Below are 21,033 nucleotides of genomic sequence, written 5' to 3'. Positions count from 1 at the left end.
CTGATAGTGGAATGGCCTCCCATAAATCTTGAGGTCATAATTTCCACCCTACATAGAATCAGGTTTGTTAGTCGATACAAAAAGAATTTTCTACTACAAAAAACATAAAGCAGAAAGAAATTATGTCCCTTGACTCTTCAAAAAATTAAAGAAAATGAAGGCGCTTTATATTATATTAATTATTGGTATTGTATTACTTGGATTGGGCTTGCAATTTCATATATTTGATTCTAGGGGACAATATTGAATTGAGAGAAAATAATAGAATGCAGATATGCAGCCCAGTGAACATCCTATACCAGAAGTAATTCATTCTAAGTTGAGAATATTTAATAGTGAGAAAAATGCAATTAATAGTATTCGAACCCACGAAATCAAACGTAAAACAGTCTCCAATTCATCTTTAAATATACTAACACAACAAAATGTGATGGCATCACCTAAGATTAACTAGTAAGTGGTATGTGATACCACCAAAGTTAAAATTGAAAAAAAAAAACCATGGAAAAAAAATAACTCATGCTTGAAAACATTAAAATTCATAAACTTTAGTTCTCTTTGATGGTCTCTCAACTATGGCCTATCTCCGAGTAACTTGTAACAATGGAAACCATAATAGTAATCAAGCATTGCGTGATCTTATTCCCAATAATAGCCTGTAAATTTGGAAGGCCGTGAGAACTCATGGATGCAATGGCTGTGGTGGGAGTAATTGTGTGTTGCAGAAGCTCTTGAGCAGTGGTGGGAAAAAAGGGTTAAACGGGAAGATTTTAGGCCAGCAATTGTCATCAATGCTAAGGGCAGACCTGCAACAAGCAGGACCAAGTATACGTGGCTGTAGACTGAAGAAAGTATTCACAATTTCATCAATACAGCCTTGGGTATTTACCACAGCTTGCAAGCATGGGATATTCCATGGCACCCCAATGCTTATCATAGCATCATCTCCAAAACATGGTGCAGCCAAGATGGATAGCCAAACAACAACTAGTTTCATGGTTGAGACAGCCATTTTTGTGGTTTTCTCTTCAAGGGATACTGCTACTTTGTAGTGGTGGGCTGATGAGGTTGTTGCCAACTTTGTGGGACTAAGGGTGTATTTATATGCTACTACTAGGAGAGATGCTTTTACATGGCTCTCTTTTAAGTCTTTGAGATTGTACCATCTTTTTTAAGTCTTTAAGTTTCAATTCCTTGAGAAAGATTTAATACATCATAATGCTTGTCTTACAAAGTCATAAAAGTGTTTTGCTTAAAGATGTAGAAGATGTTTAACGCATTTTAATGCTTGTCTTAGTTGTAACTAGGATCCTAGTTAACGGATTTGCAATTTTAATACATTCTAATGCTTGTTCATTTATGTATTGTAAAAGAGTTTTGCTTAAAGACGTAATGGATCTACAGTTTTAATACATTTTAATGCTTATTCATTGATGTAATAAGTGCGCGTCTATGGCCAAAATGACACCCCCTATTCCAAATAGTTCCAGCTCCTTAGCATTGTGTGCAATGTGATTTTTAGCATATGCCATCAAAACAAATCTGTACACAAAAATGGATCCTATCATTTGGCTAGTTATTCAGCATTTGAAAAATATGTTAACTCATCAAAATTTTTTTAAGGATGAAGGAATTTATCTCTTGGTGGAAAAATAATAATTTTTATAAACATTCAAGGATTCCTGACTGAGTTTTGACATTTAAGATGTTGAGAAAGAGGCAATCGAATGTTGAAACTACTCTATGCATTGTGCACATTCTTAACTCGGCTATATAATATAAGTATTGGCGACTTAATACATTTTAATGCTAATGGCTAACGTACAATGTTGTAACTCGTTAATGAACTATAGAAAGAGTATCTGGTAAACTTATTCTAATTAATTTGATTTGAGCAGAATATAACTCCCTAGACGGTAAACTGAAACCCATATAAACTATGTTGATAGTAACAATTAATATGAAGGACATGTATATATACACACACAGAGCACTCTACTTTGAGTCCTTTACATTCTACTGTCAAATTTGAACGTTTATTGGAACTATGATAGTAATAACTGAAACGGTGGTATGTTTCAGATTCTTAGGTCAATTTTCTATAATGTTTTTACTTTTTAGATCAAATAACATAAGGCCATACGTTTTTTGCTAATCTGGTTCAGAACTTTGCTATACAATTTATAATTTAACAAGTTTTTCTTGTTTTCTTTAATTTGCATAAACACACACACAGAGATGGAGCCACAACGGACCCATGGGAGCAATTGCAACCCCTAAATTTTTTTGAAACTATATAATAGCCCATAAAAATGTAGATGTTCTAATATTGCCCCACTCTTGCCCTTCCCCTCAAATTTGATACTAGTATATTCCCCTACCTCCACAATTACCTCCTCCTCCTCCCAAAAATCTTCAAGCTTGCCCATCGTTTCTACAATGAAACGTTGAAATAGAATACATTAAATGATGCAATTTTCATTTTCTTTCTAATAAATTTCATTTACTTAACATTAAACTTTTCTTAGGTGGTAAATCATATAGATTACAAGCGAACCAAACATTCATTTGGTAGTTTAAAGTGTACACATAATTCACCTACTGTATATACTAGAATATACATCTAGTAGTCTTGTGCATAATTTTAATTATTATGCATTTTTATGTAATGTTTATGCATACTTTTAAATATTATGTAATTTTATACCATTAGATCACCTAATTATTACAAATAAAGACAGGATTTAGATATTTTTTAATTTTTTAAATATTGAATAAATTGGTGTACTTGTAATAGACCATTAGCTGCACAAAAAATGTAACATTGTTGTAACTCCTGATCAAAGGTCTTGATCCCGCCACTGTGGCATAGGCTGTAATAATTACCCCCTTAATTTTTATAATTACCCTTCTCCCTAGACGTTACCCTACCTATGATTTCTGCTGGTTCTAGTGATATATATATATATATATATATATTTTTTCACCTTGCCTTTAGTCCCTCAGATACGGATTCTAGTGATATATATAAATTTCAATTTTGTTTGTCAGAAACTCTTGAGAAAGAGGTACAACGAGGACTCCTCGATCGTTTAACTAGTCCTAACATATCCTCCATTTAGGACAACGTATTAGCACACTGAGATGCAAACTTAGGGAAACTAGTGAACTTTCCATTTCTGTGGTTTATGAAGGAGCATTCCAACTCAATGAAACAAATAACTGAAAGAGATAGAGATGAAATTGAACATCTAAGGCTTCAAACTAATATAGATTTGGCCAAGAAAGATCCTTATCCCCAGTGCTTTTGTCGTCAACTGCTCCAAAGGGTGGAGGAGCCGAACCTCTGGCACATGCTTCCAGGATAGATCTTGTGACCTCGGGGTCAATACGGAGCTTGGCCAGATCGCATTTAGCTGCGATGTTAAAGATAGCTCCGCAACAATTCTTGCTCAGTGCACATTGGTTGGCGTTCTGGCGTCCCTCAAGAATGTTCAAAACATCAGCACCGCATTCTCCAATGGTCGGCAGGGCTGCCAAACATTCCAGTATCTTGTTAAAGTCAGTTGGCTTCACACCCTGAATTACTAGTTGTTGCTTTTGGTCTTGGGCTAGTCCCATTTGAAAGTACGTGGCTAAACTACCCACGATCAAGAACATCTGCATTGCTGAAAATGATGCCATCTTATGATTGTGGCTGCAGGTGTTGTTCAGAACCACTAAGAGAAAACTAGTACAGCTATGTAATAATTTCTGTTGATAATACACGGCTACTGGTGCTTGCCAATTGTTGCAGAATGAAAATGAAAGTGTGAGATTTATACTCGCATTCAGGATGGATTAGCAAGTGTACAAGTGCATATTTTTCTCCCTTCGGGAAGTCTATGTAAGGTCACTCAATCTGTGTGTTGGAAGATTTATGGTGGTAAGTTAAGGAAACCAAGGATACACGCATTAGATCAGATTTGTTGCAGTATGGGAAGTTAAGGAAACCAATCCCCAATTGATATGGAATATTTGTTTCCTTTGTGATTCGAGCACATGCACATACCTTTTGGCTATTGAGGTATATCAAGAAATACCAACAGCGTTAACTTACAAAATTTGATCTTATACAAATCATATAGTAGTACAATGATTCAAGGTTTGCAAATGCATTTTCAGTTTTCACCTTATACTTACCATAAAGAAAGAAATACTAACTTAATAGGGATTAGATGTGCGAGATACAAGAAAAGAACACGCGCGAGTCCGTTCAGTGCATGTCGGGGTCCTATTATGCGATGCTCTAATAACTTCTCGTTTTCCCTTTTGAAGATGGATGATTATCAGAATTGAACGTCAAACCCATTTTGTTCATCCGAGAGTAATAAATTCGAATTCTAGAGTTAACTAAGAAACAAAGAATACACAGACAATTTGGAGAAGTTGAAAAAAATTATCGACAGCAAAGGAAACGGTTTCATCTTTCAATTCAATAATCACTTATTACAGCCTTATCTTACACATACGTTAAGGGGTAGCATGATTACGACATTGTTTGGTGAGCAAAGGTGGAAATTGTGGTTGGAAAGGAAACATTCTAGACCAGCAACAGGGTTTGATTCTCAGGACACCCCTACAGCGTGCAGGACTGATCAGATTACGGAATTTTCCTTGGTGGAGTGAGTCGTATATTTGAGTAATACAACCATCTATTCTCGTCACTCTCGACCAGCAATGGGCAACATCTAAGAAAGAACATCTGGGCGGTGGCAGCAGCCCCGGCCCTCTAATCAGTCTAATGGTAACGATTGGCAGCTGGTCTCCGGGCGCCTTCGCCATTTTTGTTGCCAAAACACAGGCAGAGACGCTGATAACATGCACCATGAGGATTTGCAGTTTAAGAAGCATGGCTAGTTGCACTTGATTTATGAGATCTATACAATGGTCTTGGCTTGTAAATTCAACAAATTTGGATTGTCCATTTTTCCTCCAAAAGTTTTCAAGTCTTTTCGCGAGAATATTTTTTTAATTATTATTTTATCTCATATATGTCAAATCGCTACAATGTATTTATTTTACAAAAACTCTAAAAATAGCAATCCAAACTGACTATGACAAGTTTTTAGCAGCAAAATTTGTTGTAGAAGTAACGTCATTTCTCCCTGCAACTGAAATATAAATAAATGCGGTATACAGCATTTATTTTGCAGATTTCTTAGTGCAAAAAATGAATCACGTTTGCGGGCTTTGACAACAGTGATCCCTTCATTTGCAGTTGGCAAAGAAAATGAATATGAAAAAAAAAAATGGGTGAAGCGTGGCAAGTTCAGACGGCAACAACGAACGAAAGATATCCAACCCACAGCTAAAACTTTCGGGGAGGAGCCCAAAAGAGAGAGATCTTAAAAGCACTTTTTCTTAGGGCAATAAGTTTCAACTTTTAATATTTTAGTACTAAAATCTTATCCATACCTCATTTCATTTTTGGTTAACTTTGAGATAAACCCCAAAAATGAATTACTGAAAAAATGAAAGGTAGTTTGAATTTGAAGCTCAAATATACAGCTTAAACAAGCCATCATCCCTTTGTTATAAAAGGCGGCATTGGTTCACGTGGACTAAATCCATCAACAACTTCAGCATACCAACGTAGTAAACTTGCAGGTAACATTAAAAAAAAAACACACACACATAAACATGATACTCGAAATTGCTGCAAACGCAGGAAAATGGAAAGTACCAGAATGAGAAGGGAAGCATAGTTCCAGCTACAAGTTCCATAGTCACATTTCTCAGGTGGCCACCAATCGAGGATGGCACAAATGAAATCGTCATCTATTTCTCCAATGGCACTAATCCCATCTACAAATACAAAGCCTTGGGCTGTTCCAGTGTCTTTTACAGTCTCAGAGTACACGAAAATGGAGCTATAACTAAACAAAGACAATCATATACGCAATCCCACGTTGTACACTACTAAATAACTCATCTTTAAATCTTGAAGCTAATCTTCAAGATCCATCCCCCAGAAGGAAATGCTAAGCTGGAATGCTACAATTTTTACTCCAATGCAGAGCTCGTTGTGAAGTTTATAATTGCAAAAGAGAGGATAACAATTAGCAAAGATAGGAGGTATTAAGCTGAGGTGATATTAAATGAGTTATAAATGCCCAAGATAGCAAATTTACATATAATTTATACTCCCTCCGTCCCACTTTGGTAGTCTTGTTTTCTTTTTTCGTCTGTCCCAAATTATAGTCCACTTTTCCATTAAGAAATGTAGTAATATTTCAAATTGTCTAAAATACCCTTATTAAATATCTTGTTATTAATACATTGTTATTAAATACTAACCCACTACATTAAATACATTGAGTTTTTACAATACTAACCCATTAGCTGTAACTGATATTAATTGGCACTCTTCGTGATTAGCATAAGGGTATTTTAGGAAATTATTAATCTAAATTTATGTTTCCAACCAAATTAATTACACTTTCTTAATCTGTGTGAAAAAAAAAATCAAGACTAACAAAACGGTATGGAGGGAGTATTAAAGGCCCCAATCTTTATTGGGATTGAGGCTATTTAAATCGAAGGTACAAGAAAAATTCAAGATTTACAGCTTGGTTCTGAGTAAGAAATTTGAGGCATCTCTAATTGGGCAAATCAGTTGGGGAGTGGGGCCATTGTGAGAAAAGTGAAGAAGGATTGCTGAAGTGTGGGACAAAAGATAAGCACAGTTTTGAGTTTTGTTGGGTCGGGGTCCCGGGGGAGGTGTGAGTTGGGGTCCATTTATTGGTCTGGGGTCAAGGACAAGGAGTCGGTGGATTCTTGATTCAACACACAAGTGAATGGAATCTGAGCATCATCCATCATCGAGTCTTGCTACTACCGCAGAATGTTATAATCCACATACTTGAAAATTTCGGGTGGATTTGGTGACAGAATAAGAAAGGTCGATCTCGGATGAAGATGTAGTTATGTAGTACATATGAGGAAAACGAACATTTCTTTCCTTTTTCGTGACAAAATGCATACAAAGATGATATCTTTTGTTCATACATAGTGGATCTTATTACAAGCACTAGATCATTAATTGAATGTCATTGTAGACTTTATACTTTAAGGAAATGCAAAAATTATTTTGATAGTGGAACGGCCTCTCATAAATCTTGAGGTCATAATTTCCACCCTACATAGAATTCTCTACTATAAAAAATATAGACCAGAAAGAAATTATGTCTCTTGACTCTTAAAAAAATTAAAGAAAATGAATGTGTTTTATATTATATTAATCACTGGTATTGTATTACTTGGATTGGGCTTGCAATTTCAAATATTTGATTTTAGGGGACAATATTGAATTGAGAGAAAATAATAGAATGCGGATTTGCAGAATAGTGAACGTTGTCCTGTTCGAGAAGTAATTTATTTCAAGTTGAGAATATTTAATAGTGAGAAAAATGCAGTAAATAGTATTCGAACACACGAAATCAACCGTAAAACGGTCTCCAATTCATATTTAAATATAATAACATGACAAAATGTGATGGCATCACCTAAGATTAACTAGTAAGTAGTATGTGATACCACCAAAAGTTAAAACTGAAAAAAAAATAACTCATGCCTGAAAATATTAAAATCCATAATCTTTAGTCCTCTTGGATGATCTCTCAACTATGACCTGTCTCCGAGTAACTTGTAACAAGAGAAACCACAATAGTAATCAAGCATTGCATGATCTTATTTCCAATAATAGCCTGTAAATTTGGAAGGCCGTGAGAACTCAAGGATGCAATGGCTGTGGTGGGAGTAATTGTGTGTTGCAGAAGCTCTTGAGCAGTGGTGGGAAAAAAGGGTTAAAAGGGAAGATTTTAGGCCAACAATTGTCATCAATGCTAAGGGCAGACCTGCAACAAGCAGGACCAAGTATATGTGACTGTAGACTGAAGAAAGAATTCACAATTTCATCAATACAGCCTTGGGTATTTACCACAGCTTGCAAGCATGGGATATTCCATGGCACCCCGATGCTTATCATAGCATCGTCTCCAAAACACGGTGCAGCCAAGATGGATAGCCAAACAACAACTAGTTTCATGGTTGAAATAGCCATTTTTGTGACTTTCTCTTCAAGGGATACTGCTACTTTGTAGTGGTGAGCTGATGAGGTTGTTGCCAACTTTATGGGACTAAGGGTGTATTTATATGCTACTACCAGGAGCGATCTTTTTCATGGCTCTCTTTTAAGTCTTTAGATTGTACCGTCTTTTTCAAGTCTTTAGGTTTCAATTCCTTCAAAGATATTTAATACATCATAATGCTTGTCTCACAAAGTCGTAAAAAAGTTTTGCTTAAAGATGTAGAAGAGGTTTAATGCATTCTAATGCTTGTCTTAGTCGTAACTAGGATCCTAGTTAATGGATCTACAATTTTAATGCATTCTAATGCTTTTTCGGTTATGTATTGTAAAAGAGTTTTGCTTAAAGATGTAGAAGAGGTTTAATGCATTCTAATGCTTGTCTTCGTTGTAACTAGGATCCTAGTTAATGGATCTGCAGTTTTAATACATTCTAAAACTTGTTCATTTATGTAATAAGTGCGAGTGTATGGCCAAAATGACACCCACTATTCCAAATAGTTCCAGCTCCTTAGCATCGGGTGCAATGTGATTTTTAGCATATGCCATAGAAACAAATCTGTACACAAATATGCATCTCATCATTTAGCTAGTTATTCAACATTTCAAAAACATTTTAACTCATCAAATTTTTTTAAGGAAGAAAGAATTTATCTCTTAGTGAAAAATAATAATTTTTATAATTTTGACATTTAAGATGTTGAGAAATAGGCAATCGAGTGTTGAAACTACTCTATGCATTGTGCATATTCTTAACTAGGCTGTATAACTTAATACGTTTTAAGCCATTAACTTACAATGTTGTAACTCGTTAATGAACTATAGTAGAAGAGTATCTAGTAAATTTATTCAAATTAATTTGGTTTTAGCAGAATATAACTCCTTAGACGTTAAACCGAAACCCATAGAAACTATCTTGATAGTAACAATTAATATGAAGGATATATATAGGGAAAATCGTCCAAAACGTCCCTCACATTTTGTAAAATGACTTTTTTCGTCCTTGACTTTTAAAAGTGTAATTTTATGTCCTTTACATATTCACATCGGTCAAATTTAGTCCCTAACTAGGTTTCCGATCATTTTTTTGCCGGAATCCATCACGTGATCATTTTTTAAGGATAAATTTGTCAAATTATATTTTACATAATCTAATCTATAGTCCTCCACATTTTATAAAACAAATTTTTTCGTCCCTCACATTTCATAAAATGATTTTTTCATCCCTCACATTACACAAAATGAATTTCTCCATCCCTCACATTTCAAAAAATGAATATTTCCATCCCTTACTAATTATGTGTGTAAGGGAAACCCTAAAAAAAAAATATGTGTGTGAATACATTTTTATTTAAACACATATATATGTCTATTTGATTTTGCTTAATAATACGAATAGCATAAATATATGTATGTGTCTATTTGATTTCACTTAACAATATGAATACCATATATTATACGTGATCATTTGATTTTATCTGGTATTAGCTAGTAAAAAATCTTGCATTCATTGTCAAGTTGGCCAATAAAGCTATTTTCGGTCAAAATACAATAAGAATATGCAAATTAAGGTTCTATTGGTAAATATTAGTCATAATCATACAAAAAGAGAAGATAGCCCACAAGTTGGGCCCAATTACATACATGTGTTTATGTTATTATTATTAAGCAAAATCAAATAGACATATACATGTGTTTAAAAAAAATGTATTCACACACATAATTAGTGAGAAATGAAAAATTCATTTTTTGAAATGTGATGGATGAAAAAAATTATTTTATAAAATGTGAGGGACGAAAAAATTTATTTTATAAAATGTGAAGGACTATAGATCAAATTATGTAAAATATAATTTGACAAATTCACCCTTAAAAAATGATCACGTGCCTTGCACATGATGGATTCCGGCCAAAAAATGATCGGAAACCTAGTTAGGGACTAAATTTGACCGATGTGAATATGTAAGGAACATAAAATTACACTTTTAAAAGTGAGGGACGAAAAAAGTTATTTTACAAAATGTGAGGGACGTTTTGGACGATTTTCTCATATATATATATATATATATATATATATATATATATATATATATATATATATATATATATATATATATATATATATATATATATATATATATATATAGACACACACACTGCACTCTACTTTGAGTCCTTTACATTCTACTGCCAAATTTGAACGTTTTGTGGAACTAGAATAGTAATAACTGAAACGGCGGTAAGTTTCAGCAGATTACTTAGGTCAAATTTCTAGTTTGTTTTTCATTTTTAGATCAAATAAAACAAGCCCATACGTTTTTTGCTATTCTGGTTCAGATCTTTGCTATACAATTTTTAATTTAACAAGTTTTTCTTGTTTTCTTTAATTTGCGTAAACACGCACACAGAGATGGAATTTTCCTTGGTGGAGTGAGTCGTATATTTGAGTAATACAACTATTCTCGTCACTCTCGACCAGCATTGGGCAACACCTAAGAAAGAACATCAGGGCGGTGGCAGCAGCCCCGTCCCTCTAATGGTAACGATTGGCAGCTGGTCCTGCCTTCGCCTTTTTTCGTTGCCAAAACACGGGCAGAGACGCTGATAATATGCACCATTATTAGGATTTGGAGCTTAAGAAACATGACTAGCTGCACTTGATTTATGAGATCTATACAATGGTCTGGACTTTTAAATTCGACAAATTTGGATTGTCCATTTTTCTTCCAAAAATTTTAAGTCATTTCATTAGTGCATTTCTTAATCATTTTTTTATTTTACATATATTAAATTACTACAGTACATTTTTTTTTAACAAAAGCTCAAAAAATGGCAATCCAAACGGACTATGGTAAGTTTTTTTCAGTAGCAAAATTTGTTGTGGAAGTAACGTCATTCCTCTCTACAACTGAAATATAATTAAATGCGGTATACAACATTTATTTTTGTAGATTTATTAGTGCAAAAAATTAATTACGCTCGCAGGCATTGAGAATACTGATCACTTCATTTGCAGTCGTCAAAGAAAATGAATATGAAAAAAAAAGGGTGAAGCGTGGCAAGTTCAGGCGCCAACAACGAATGAAAGATACCCAACCCACAGCTAAATCTTTCGAGGAAGAGCCCAAAAGAGAGAGATCTTTCTTTCACCTTCTCGAGAAACTTCAAGAGATAAGTTAAACAAACCTAAAGCCCCAGATCAATCGTTAAAAGTCGGCAACTTTTGACGACGATTCAGGAGACTTATCTAGAGATCTTAAAAGCACTTTTTCTTACGGCAACAAGTTTCAACTTTTAATTTTTTAGTACTAAAATCTTATCCATGCCTCATTTCATTTTGGTTAACTTTGAGATAAACCCCAAAAAAGAATTACGGGAAGCTGAAAGGTAGTTTGAACGCCAAAGCCATTTGATTGACTAAAATCGGTACTTCACAAGTGCTTTACCAATGAACCATTTGACAGGCACAGGGCCGGTGGCCGGCAATGTTTTTAAATCCGGATCGGAAAGTGAATCGAAATATTTTCTGATTTACGGTTTCACCAATTTAATCGGCTTGACTACGATTTAAAGATTTAATAATTTTTTATTTATTTTAATATTACAAATTTTGAATAAAACTAAAATATTTATTTTAAAAAATAAATACTTAATAATATTGATTGAATCTTCTAATTTTTATCGATTTTTACCGGTTCAACCGATTTTGATCAATTTAATTATTTTTGTGAATTTTTAATTGAATCGGACCAAAGACATAATCGATTTACGATTCAACCGATCGAACTGATCAGCCCGATCTAATTTTCAAAAATTGATCCTTGTATTTCATGATCAATCCTTGAACTTTCGTTACTACTATTAATTTAATAAAGAAATATCATATTTACTACTACAAAGTTTGATTTAAAAAAAAAAAGAAAAAAAGGATAATTTTGTATCAACTAATTAGGGATTTTGTAAAAGGGATACAAATAATATTTTTAAAATATCTTATTCATGCACACATGACTTTTTAGGTTGACTAAAAAATGATTTCTGGAGATAAATATAAGAAATATCATTGTCCCTTATTAAAATTGGACATTAGATAAGGTCGGATTCTGAAGGGGGACTCCTGCATATTATTGATGCATTTCCAAAAATGATCATACAAAACAAAAATTGACGCATTTGACAATGAAATCAATTATAGCTATTTATTTATATTATTAGTATTATTATTGGCAAAAATTACAATTCAATTCACAAGTCAGACCACTAGCCAGTCCGTTCCAGCAAAGGTACTGGGCTTTCACCAGTAGTGCCACCACCACTGGTGTGGTTGTGAGAATCAGAATAACGAAAAGTTGAGGCTGGGGTAATCCAGATAAGCGGGTGCCAGCCAGAGAGATGCTGAGGAGAAAAGCCACCAAGATCGAAGTGAAACTCGACGACAAAGAAGAACTCGAAGAATCCCGTAAACGCGCCTCCACCGCCGCTTCCTCCACCTCAATTTCATCCTCCACAGCCACCGCCGCCTCCTCTCTCCTTCAGCACTTCGACCGCTCCTCCCTTAATCCCTCCACCAAATCCCACCGCATCGGCCTTTCCCCTTGATTCCCGATATTTATTGTTTTCTTTATCTTTAAAAATTCTACTCCTTGCTTCATATTTTATGTTTTAAGAAATAAATTAGAATTAGAGGAACATCAAATCTTTGGGCGGCTCATATCCTCCGAAGGATAACGACCTCATTTGCTAAGCAAATGGAGGTCGAAGTAAAGCTTAGATTACCAGATTCGGCCGCACACCGGAAGGTCCTTTCCTTACTTTCCCCCTTCCACACCAAAACCCACCACCAAAGGAACTCGTTCTACGACGGCGCTGCTGGCGAGCTGAGTTCTCGCCGGGCAGTTCTCCGCCTCCGATTCTACGAGAACTCTCAACCCCTCAAATGTTTCATCTGCCTAAAGGCAAAAGCTGTGATCGTCGATGGCGTTAGCCGGGTCGAGGAGGACGAAGAAGAAGTGGATTTCGAGGTGGGTTTGCAGTGTTTGGAAGATGCAACCAAGTTAGTCGATGTAGATTCCCGGGTGGCGAGGAGGGCTCGCGAGGAGTTTGGTGTGAAGGCGGGATTTGTGGGGTTGGGGGGCTTTAGGAATGTGAGAAATGTGTACGAGTGGAATGGGGTGAAATTGGAAGTGGATGAGACGGTTTATGATTTTGGGACTTGCTATGAGATCGAATGCGAGAGTTCAGAGCCAGAAAAAGTTAAGGGGATGATCGAAGAGTTCTTGAAGGAGAATGAGATTGAGTACTCATATTCGCAGGTGTCAAAGTTTGCGACTTTTCGGTCTGGAAAGTTGCCTCAGTAATTATTGTAAGTGTTTTACGATATAAGATTATGGTGTATTTTGATTCGGAAGTTGTGTTTCTATCTTGATCTTCTCATTGCTTTGTTTTTAATGTTGCGTTATGTGCTAGCAGTGTGAGTTATTTTGATGAACTAGCATATTGAGCATCGCCTGGATTGAATGTTAAAGGTCTTGTAGCAATTCGTTTTTGCAGGTGATGAGCTTATGATAAATAAGGTTGGGTGGTTGGTTGTAATTTTGACTTAAAGCAAATTGTTGTGTAGGTTGTTGATCTGTAAATTGATGTGCAAATTTTCTGTTATGCAGGATATGTTAATTGTGTGGTGTATTTTGTGTTTGTTTCTGCATTGGAACCTGGTAAAAGGTGTATTTATTGTGTTATTACCCAATAATTAATATTGGCTCTGCAAAGTCTGATGGTTCATGTTGGCTGATGGTACAGACTCATAAAATACATCTTCATGCGCACAGATTGAATGGAATTACGTCATACCTCTTCAAAACTCATAACATGTTTGTACTCTTTGTTGGGTTTTCAATTAAAAGTGGTTTAGCCAAACCTGTTTGATAGTTGACAGCAAAAAGTTGGGACCTTAGCGAGTAAGAAACTTTGGGGAGGATAACAGTTCCTAGGTTTTTCTAAAGATGGTTTGGAAGGGAGGCAGTTTTGTTAACTGGGAAATGCATGTTACTAGATGTGCTTGACTCATTTTTAACTCTTTTCCAAACTCTACCATTTAAATTTGTTCAACTGAGTTTTCCTTTCTACTCTGCCTGAACAAGTCATCTTAAAACTATAAAGCTAGCATGATAACTTTATTTGTGGAAAGAGAACAGCCGTCCTTCCCATTTATGACACCTGGGTTGTTTTTGTTGTATTGGTGATGATAGAATGTAGTGAACTGATGGAAGCCTTTGGGTTTTCTTTAGGGTGAAATTCTTGGCAAACTTCTCCTACAGGCTACTTTCAAGATTGAACTAGACCACCCACTTTGTTGTCTCAAACAAGTATAAAGTATTGTGTTGGTGTTATGTGGTTGAGTGGTGTTATGTTGTTTTTACTCTTTTATGATGAGACAGTATTGTCATGGGATTTTGGATGTTGCACTTCAAGTGCAGTGCAGAATGGCAGAATTGGGGAGGGGAAAATAAAGGAGGAGAACAAGGTCCACTTCTTACTTGTTCTACAACATTGGAGCATAGATTTTGTTAGTCTATAATGGAAGTAAGAAATCCTTGAAAATCCTTGCTCAGTCAAACTTAAGCATTTACTATGTAAGTATTGAGTTTCTTTTGTCATTTATTCTTTATTCTAGATGAACTGTGGGTAGAAGTTCTTCTACAAGTAGACAAATATTCCTTTGCCATCAAATGTTTCTAGGGTATTCGGAATGCATACCGTGGTCTGAGGTGGCTTCTCAGATTCGCATGATGTTGTCATCTGGTAGTGTCTTGAGGGGCCTTGTGGTACAATTGGTTGATGCCAGGGCTAAATGGACAAGAAGGAACTACGAAGTGCACTTGCCTTTGAGATTTAAAATTTATAGGGGGGAAGAAAATGCTATAGTGATATTTTGTAATATCCTGCAGATGTTTAAATTAAATGACTATAGGTTTTACTAAAAGAAGGTGAGCTTCTTGTCATGCTATTCCCTAGACGATACCCAGTTCACGGTCAGTTGTTCAATTCTAAGGTAGAAATGCTGCACTGAGGTGAAGTAGATCATATTAGCAGCAGTTTTCACTTCTCATGAACAGAATCTGTTTCTCTCTGCTTTTTATCATCTTGAAGCCCACATTTGCACAAATTAAGTCATGCATTCACCACCTTGGATTTGGACACTGGTAAAGCCACATTTCTTGTCTCATTCCTGCAGGTCATGTTGGCGGATGTTTACTGATTCCAGTGAAGAAGCAGAAGGTTGATGCAGCAATAAATCAAGCATTTTGATGCTTGACTGCTTCAAATATACAGCTGTTACTCTTAATACTTTCTGGACCTGAAGATGAAATTTAAGAATTTGAGTGTTTTGGGTTCTTTTGTCTTTGGATTGGTCAAACTTTTTGATATGCCTGCTTTACATGTGATCCCTACGTTGAGCATCCAATCTTTGTCCTGGCATCTAAACCAGAAAGGCATTAACACTCTTGACTATTTGATTTCTACCGCTATTCCAACCAATTTCTGAATTATTTTGTGAATATCTTTCCTGGACTCAACCATACATTTGAGTTTGTTGATTAAATAATGTAATGTTTATCCCTTAACTTAGTTCAAAGAAGGGGAACCAAAAGAAAAAGAAGAAGGGTGTTTTGGTTATTGAGTGCAAACTTCCAAAAGAATAGCAATAATGGATGGGTAGCTTGCTCAACCATAGCAATTTTTGATGGTAGGTGAAAGTTCAGGTCCGAAATGGCTCCAAGTGAATTGGGATGGCAAATTAATTGATATGTTCGGCATATTTCCTGACGCTTTTTACATACTAGAAAATGTGCCAAAGTGTACATCTTACCGAAGGGGTACAACAACCTCGAATCGAGAAGACCTTTGAGCACAAAAGTTTTGCATGTCCAACCAGTTGGCCAAATGCTGAGTTAGGGTCGATTTCGATCATATTGATTGGATGGTTGTGATATAAGACTCTGGTTCCAATTTTAGTTAGTGCTTGGCTTACAGACGGTCAGGTATAGCGAAAACTGTGAGAAGTTTAGAGAATGAATCTCCGGAGTATCATCCATTGGTAAAGAAGACCTTTGATCGCAAAAGCTTTGCATGTTTAACCAGATGACGAAATTCTGAGTTATGGTAGTTCTTGGTAAATATTATTGTTTGCCTGGTGGTGCGTGATTCCAATTCTAGTTTGTGCTTGGCTTACGAAGACAGCAAAACTTTGAGAAGCTTTATTACCCCCCCCCCCCCCCCCCCCCCCCCCCCCAAAAAAAAAAAAAAAAAAAAAAAAATGGCGCCTTGAGACAAGTTCAAGAATTTATCTCCAGGGTATCATCCCTTGAACTACATGGCCCCGTTTGGCGGAGGACGGGGTTGAGGTTGAAACCTTGAAGGTGCTTATCTTTTATTTGGTTCCTTGTTATGACAGTCACAGAAGCAAGGCCTTGAAGACGCAGACATGCAAGCACCGAGTAACAATTGTTTTAAACGAAAGAATGAACTGAGTTGGGCGAAGAGTTGGGTGTATATGTGGATGTTAGGGAAAGTGAAAAGTACCATCTCAAGCGGAAGTCCACTACTGAAAGGGACGTTAGTGAAATTGAAAATTCAATAAAAAAAAACAAAAAAAAAAAAAGACTCGCACAGTGGATACTAAAACAGGAAAATGCATCCGCGGTAGACCTCTATAGCGGTATATATTTCTTGTCTGGAGAACAACCAAACTTGTACGGTTGTACTCCTTGCCCCAAATATAGATTTGATGAATTCAGCAAGACTCCATATGATGTAGTATCCATGACAGGAGAAAAAGAGAGACAGAAACACTGTACATCAGTGCTATCCTTCAAAATAGCAACATTTCAAAACCAAATGTCAAGCACTAATCACATTAAAATCAACCTTCAAGAACAATTCCAAATATCCGTTAATTCTACAAATTGGAAGCTGTAAATGTCTATAACGTTATAAAATGCAGTAAATTCTAAACAAGGACTGTGACTTCCCTAATCTAGGACTGTGACTTCCCTAATCTAAGAAGACACAAACATCCTAAACGTCCTATTTCCTATTAAACATACCCAGCCGAGAGAAAGAAGCAGAATGATCACCTAATTAATTTACTTTCTCTTCTTAGCAGGGGGTTGTTCTTCTTCATCTTCATCTTCCTCTTCTTCATCTTCCTCGTCATCCTCATCCTCATCATCATCACCGTCATCATCGTCTCCGTCCTCGTCATCACTGCCACCGTTACCATTAGCCTCGGGATCGTCCTCAGGATCCCCTTCTTCATCATCTTCTCCACCCTCGTCACCTGAGAAATCCTCATCACCTGCATCATCATCATCCTGATCATCATCATCTTCTTCTTCTTCATCATCATCTGTGTCACTAGCATCTTTATTGTCAGGTTCTGGCCGCTTCTTTTTATGAAGCTCTTCCATAGGGAACCTGTAGACAATGCATAAATTCTATTTTTCAAAGGCTCCCTCTAAATGTCAGTGTGTAATGCAAATGAGACAACAATGACAAATTCATTACCCTTTATCAGCTAAGAAAGATGGGGATAAATCATCAACACCCTTCAGCAGAGATCCTGTCTGAAGACATAAACAAAAATTTCAATTATCAAAGGCATGCAATGAAGGAAAAATTAAGGTGCTTTAGAACAACTAAAACCGAGGAGCAAGAACAGCAAGTAGATCAGTTCAAAAAGGCAATGCAGAGTATACGGACTGCAATCAAAAGAGTGGAAAGCACAAACACACTGAGTCAAAAAAAAAATTTTAAAACAATATTAGCAGCATCATAAAACTTAAAAAAGGAAAAAAATTGTACGTTATTTTTTCAAAAATTTGTAGATTGAGCAAAAAAATTGAGAATTTGAGTTTTACATTACTGAGATCCATTAAAGAATTATGAGACAGGGCATGCTCAACTAAAGAGTTAGTATCAATAGGACATGTTTAACAAAAGCAAAGCGTACTAGCATGACCATCATTCCAACAAGCTAAACTGAATAAGAGACACTTCATTGAACCACGTAAATAACACGAACAACTAAGTTATCAGTATTGTGCCAACTTTCCTCAATTTTCTAGGTAGATTTCTTCGTGCAAGAAAACCTTAAATAATTCATAGACCAAGGAATTAAATTCAACACGCCCACAAGAATTAGCCCATACTTGTCATACAAATTAAAAGCAGAAAAAGGAAAAAACATTTTTATTTTACTTTAAAGCAACAAAAAGGGAACCATTCAACATCGATAAAATGGAAAATCTCCTACCCGTAACAACAATTCAATTAGGCATAAGTAGAATAAGTTGCAATTAGACATTATATTCGTAACAATTAAATCCTCAAGATGGCTACACGAATGCTTACTCCCAATTTCTACAACAAATAGTACAAAATTAGTACTTTTATAGAATAATAAAGAGGAAAAGCATTAATTTTAAATCTCCCTCTGGTACTTGCATAAAAAGCACGGACAACATGGCTATGCTTTATGAAGCGCACAAGCCAAGGATAAACAGGATTTCAGTGTAGCAGCAAACCCGTTCAGTTGAAAAAAACTCTACTCCTAAAAACAAGTTATAAAAGTGAGGGACGAAAAAAGTTATTTTACAAAATGTAAGGGACGTTTTGGACGATTTTCACTAAATAAAATGAAGAAACTAGTTGTGGATACTAAATTCATATAAATGATGGACTAAATTAGTAAGCTATGATAAATTTAACAATGACCCCTAGGCTTTAAGTCTGTTGTCCACGTACCCATAAACAATTTGAATTACACATTAGACTCCAGTACTTGTCATAATCCATTAAACAGTAGACAACGCAGAGGAGACTAGGATTTTTATGTCGAGACGAAACATGCTTTATTTACGTTCACTCAGCGACTAAACCAGAAAACCCCGCCGCCGGCAGTGTGCCACAAGCCAGGGGCATTTTGGACATCTTCAGAATCTTTCAAGCCACCTACATTCAAGCTGTCGGGCTAATTCCGATAAAGACGACGCCAAATTTAAGATCTGACGGAGATTTCACAGTAACGATATGGCCAAAGAGAACAACTCCTCCGCTATGGATGTGGACAACCAGAATTCGGAATCCGTTGATCAGATTAATAGCCCTAGGTTCTCTATCAATGGTAATTTACTCTCCCATAAAGCTCTAGACAGCTAATTTTGAGGTGATAATTTAGTTTTTTTTTTTGGTGAATTTACAGTTTTACAGCTCTTGAAATCCGCTCAGATGCAGCATGGATTGCGGTTTGGCGATTACGCTCGTTACCGGTATAACCTACGCTTGTACACTTATGGTATATGTTTATGAGTAATTTGGTACGATGAAGTTCCGGGAAGTAGGTTTAATTTTTGTAAGAAATGCCGTTTGATATTTTTTTTACCAGTATATAAGCGTAAGTGTGCTCTATATAGGTTTATGAGGGAATTTATGACATTGATCATTAGAGGTGGCAGGGTTAAATTTGTGAAAAATGTGGTGTGATAGAGTTGTACTATTGAGGGAATGTGAAATTGACCAGTTTTTGTAAATTTTTTAGGAGGTACTGTACTGCTCGGCTCAGGAGATTGTACAAGTCGTTGAAATTCACGCATGGCCGTGGTAAATATAGTAAAAGGGCGATTACAGCTTCTATGGTCACTGAAGTGAGGTAATAGATTGCCAAGAACAATGGTTGAATTTGATTGACATTACAGTTGGTAAATGTTTTAATTTCGCTTTTGCTATTTGAAGAACAAATATGCTGTTTTGTCTCTCATTAATAATTTCTTAATGGTCGTTAATCTATCCTGATTCTGCGTGGTGGTTGGGGACACTGTAGGTATCTTCATGTGGTTCTTTATACAGCAGAAAGAGCTTGGAGCCATGCTATGGAAAAGAAAACGCTGCCAGATGGTCCAAATGCACGTCAGCGTGGCTATCTGATTGGTAGGCTGCGAAAAGCAGTCAAATGGGCTACTTTGTTTCAAGACTTGTGTTCCATTAAGGGAGATTCTAGGACATCTTTGGAAGCAGAGGTGTGCTGATTAATTCATCATTTTGCACAGCTGCTGTGCCCTGTATACAAATAAAGCTATTTTCGGTCAAAATACAATAAGAATATGCAAATTAAGGTTCTATTGGTAAATATTAGTTATAATCATACAAAAAGAGAAGATAGCCCACAAGTTGGGCCCAATTACATACATGTGTTTATATTATTATTATTAAGCAAAATCAAATAGATATATATATATATATGTGTGTGTGTGTGTTTAAAAAAATGTATTCACACACATAATTAGTGAGAAATGAAAAATTCATTTTTTGAAATGTGAGGGGTGGAGAAATTCATTTTGTGTAATGTGAGGGATGAAAAAAATCATTTTATAAAATATGAGGGACGAAAAATTTATTTTATAAAATGTGGAGGACTATAGATGAGATTATGTAAAATATAATTTGACAAATTTACCCTTAAAAAATGATCATGTGCCTTGCACATGATGGATTCCGGCCAAAAAATGATCGAAAACCTAGTTAGGGACTAAATTTGTCCGATGTGAATATGTAAGGGATATAAAATTACACTTTTAAAAGTGAGGGACGAAAAAAGTTATTTTACAAAATGTAAGGGACGTTTTGGACGATTTTCACTAAATAAAATAAAAAAACTAGTTGTGGATACTAAATTCATATAAATGATGGACGAAATTAGTAAGTTATGATAAATTTAACAATGACCCCTAGGCTTTAAGTCTGTTGTCCACGTACCCATAAACAATTTGAATTACACTTTAGACTCCAGTACTTGTCATAATCCGTTAAACAATAGACAACGCAGAGGAGACTAGGATTTTTATGTC

The 21,033-nt window shown here is 35.7% G+C and overlaps 3 protein-coding genes across 5 annotated transcripts; 2 read left to right on the top strand and 1 right to left on the bottom strand.

Moving 5' to 3' along the window:
• Positions 1-12,255: 12,255 nt before the first annotated feature.
• Positions 12,256-15,523, top strand: LOC140004471 (triphosphate tunnel metalloenzyme 3-like). Of its 3 annotated transcripts, XR_011815781.1 has the most exons (3): positions 12,256-13,490; positions 14,605-14,760; positions 15,363-15,523. XR_011815781.1 is itself a non-coding variant. In XM_027212166.2 (2 exons), the coding sequence occupies exon 1, from the start codon at positions 12,877-12,879 to the stop codon at positions 13,483-13,485; it is 609 nt and encodes a 202-aa protein (XP_027067967.1). In that variant the 5' UTR covers positions 12,256-12,876; the 3' UTR covers positions 13,486-13,490; positions 14,416-14,573. The 3 variants fall into 3 exon arrangements, 2 of the variants coding, with proteins under 2 accessions (XP_027067967.1, XP_071908623.1); XM_027212166.2 differs by lacking the exons at positions 14,605-14,760; positions 15,363-15,523 and adding an exon at positions 14,416-14,573; XM_072052522.1 differs by lacking the exon at positions 14,605-14,760 and having other exon boundaries at positions 12,266-13,490.
• A 1,491-nt stretch (positions 15,524-17,014) lies between these two features.
• On the bottom strand, positions 17,015-18,627 carry LOC140008395 (uncharacterized). Its single transcript, XM_072052524.1, has 2 exons — positions 17,696-18,627; positions 17,015-17,605 (listed from the first exon to the last, which is right to left on the bottom strand). The coding sequence occupies exon 2, from the start codon at positions 17,596-17,598 to the stop codon at positions 17,275-17,277; it is 324 nt and encodes a 107-aa protein (XP_071908625.1). The 5' UTR covers positions 17,599-17,605; positions 17,696-18,627; the 3' UTR covers positions 17,015-17,274.
• A 535-nt stretch (positions 18,628-19,162) lies between these two features.
• LOC140007971 (uncharacterized) lies at positions 19,163-20,436 on the top strand. Its single transcript, XM_072051618.1, has 4 exons — positions 19,163-19,313; positions 19,392-19,458; positions 19,728-19,838; positions 20,010-20,436. Exons 1-4 carry the CDS (start codon positions 19,220-19,222, stop codon positions 20,212-20,214), a joined length of 477 nt encoding a protein of 158 aa, XP_071907719.1. The 5' UTR covers positions 19,163-19,219; the 3' UTR covers positions 20,215-20,436.
• The last annotated feature ends 597 nt before the right edge of the window (positions 20,437-21,033 follow it).

Source organism: Coffea arabica, chromosome 6c (assembly GCF_036785885.1).
Source record: "Coffea arabica cultivar ET-39 chromosome 6c, Coffea Arabica ET-39 HiFi, whole genome shotgun sequence".
Classification (NCBI taxonomy): domain Eukaryota; kingdom Viridiplantae; phylum Streptophyta; class Magnoliopsida; order Gentianales; family Rubiaceae; genus Coffea; species Coffea arabica.
Note: the sequence above shows the minus strand (reverse complement) of the source record. Positions and strands in the feature narration are given on the sequence as shown.

Bases quoted from the DNA above. Each gene is read 5' to 3' on its own strand.
- LOC140004471 (XM_072052522.1), top strand. From the start codon at position 12,877: ATGGAGGTCGAAGTAAAGCTTAGATTACCAGATTCGGCCGCACACCGG.
- LOC140008395 (XM_072052524.1), bottom strand. From the start codon at position 17,598: ATGGAAGAGCTTCATAAAAAGAAGCGGCCAGAACCTGACAATAAAGAT.
- LOC140007971 (XM_072051618.1), top strand. From the start codon at position 19,220: ATGGCCAAAGAGAACAACTCCTCCGCTATGGATGTGGACAACCAGAAT. The intron at 19,314-19,391 runs GTAATTTACTCT...GTGAATTTACAG, and splicing joins CCCTAGGTTCTCTATCAATG to TTTTACAGCTCTTGAAATCC. The intron at 19,459-19,727 runs GTATAACCTACG...TAAATTTTTTAG, and splicing joins GGCGATTACGCTCGTTACCG to GAGGTACTGTACTGCTCGGC.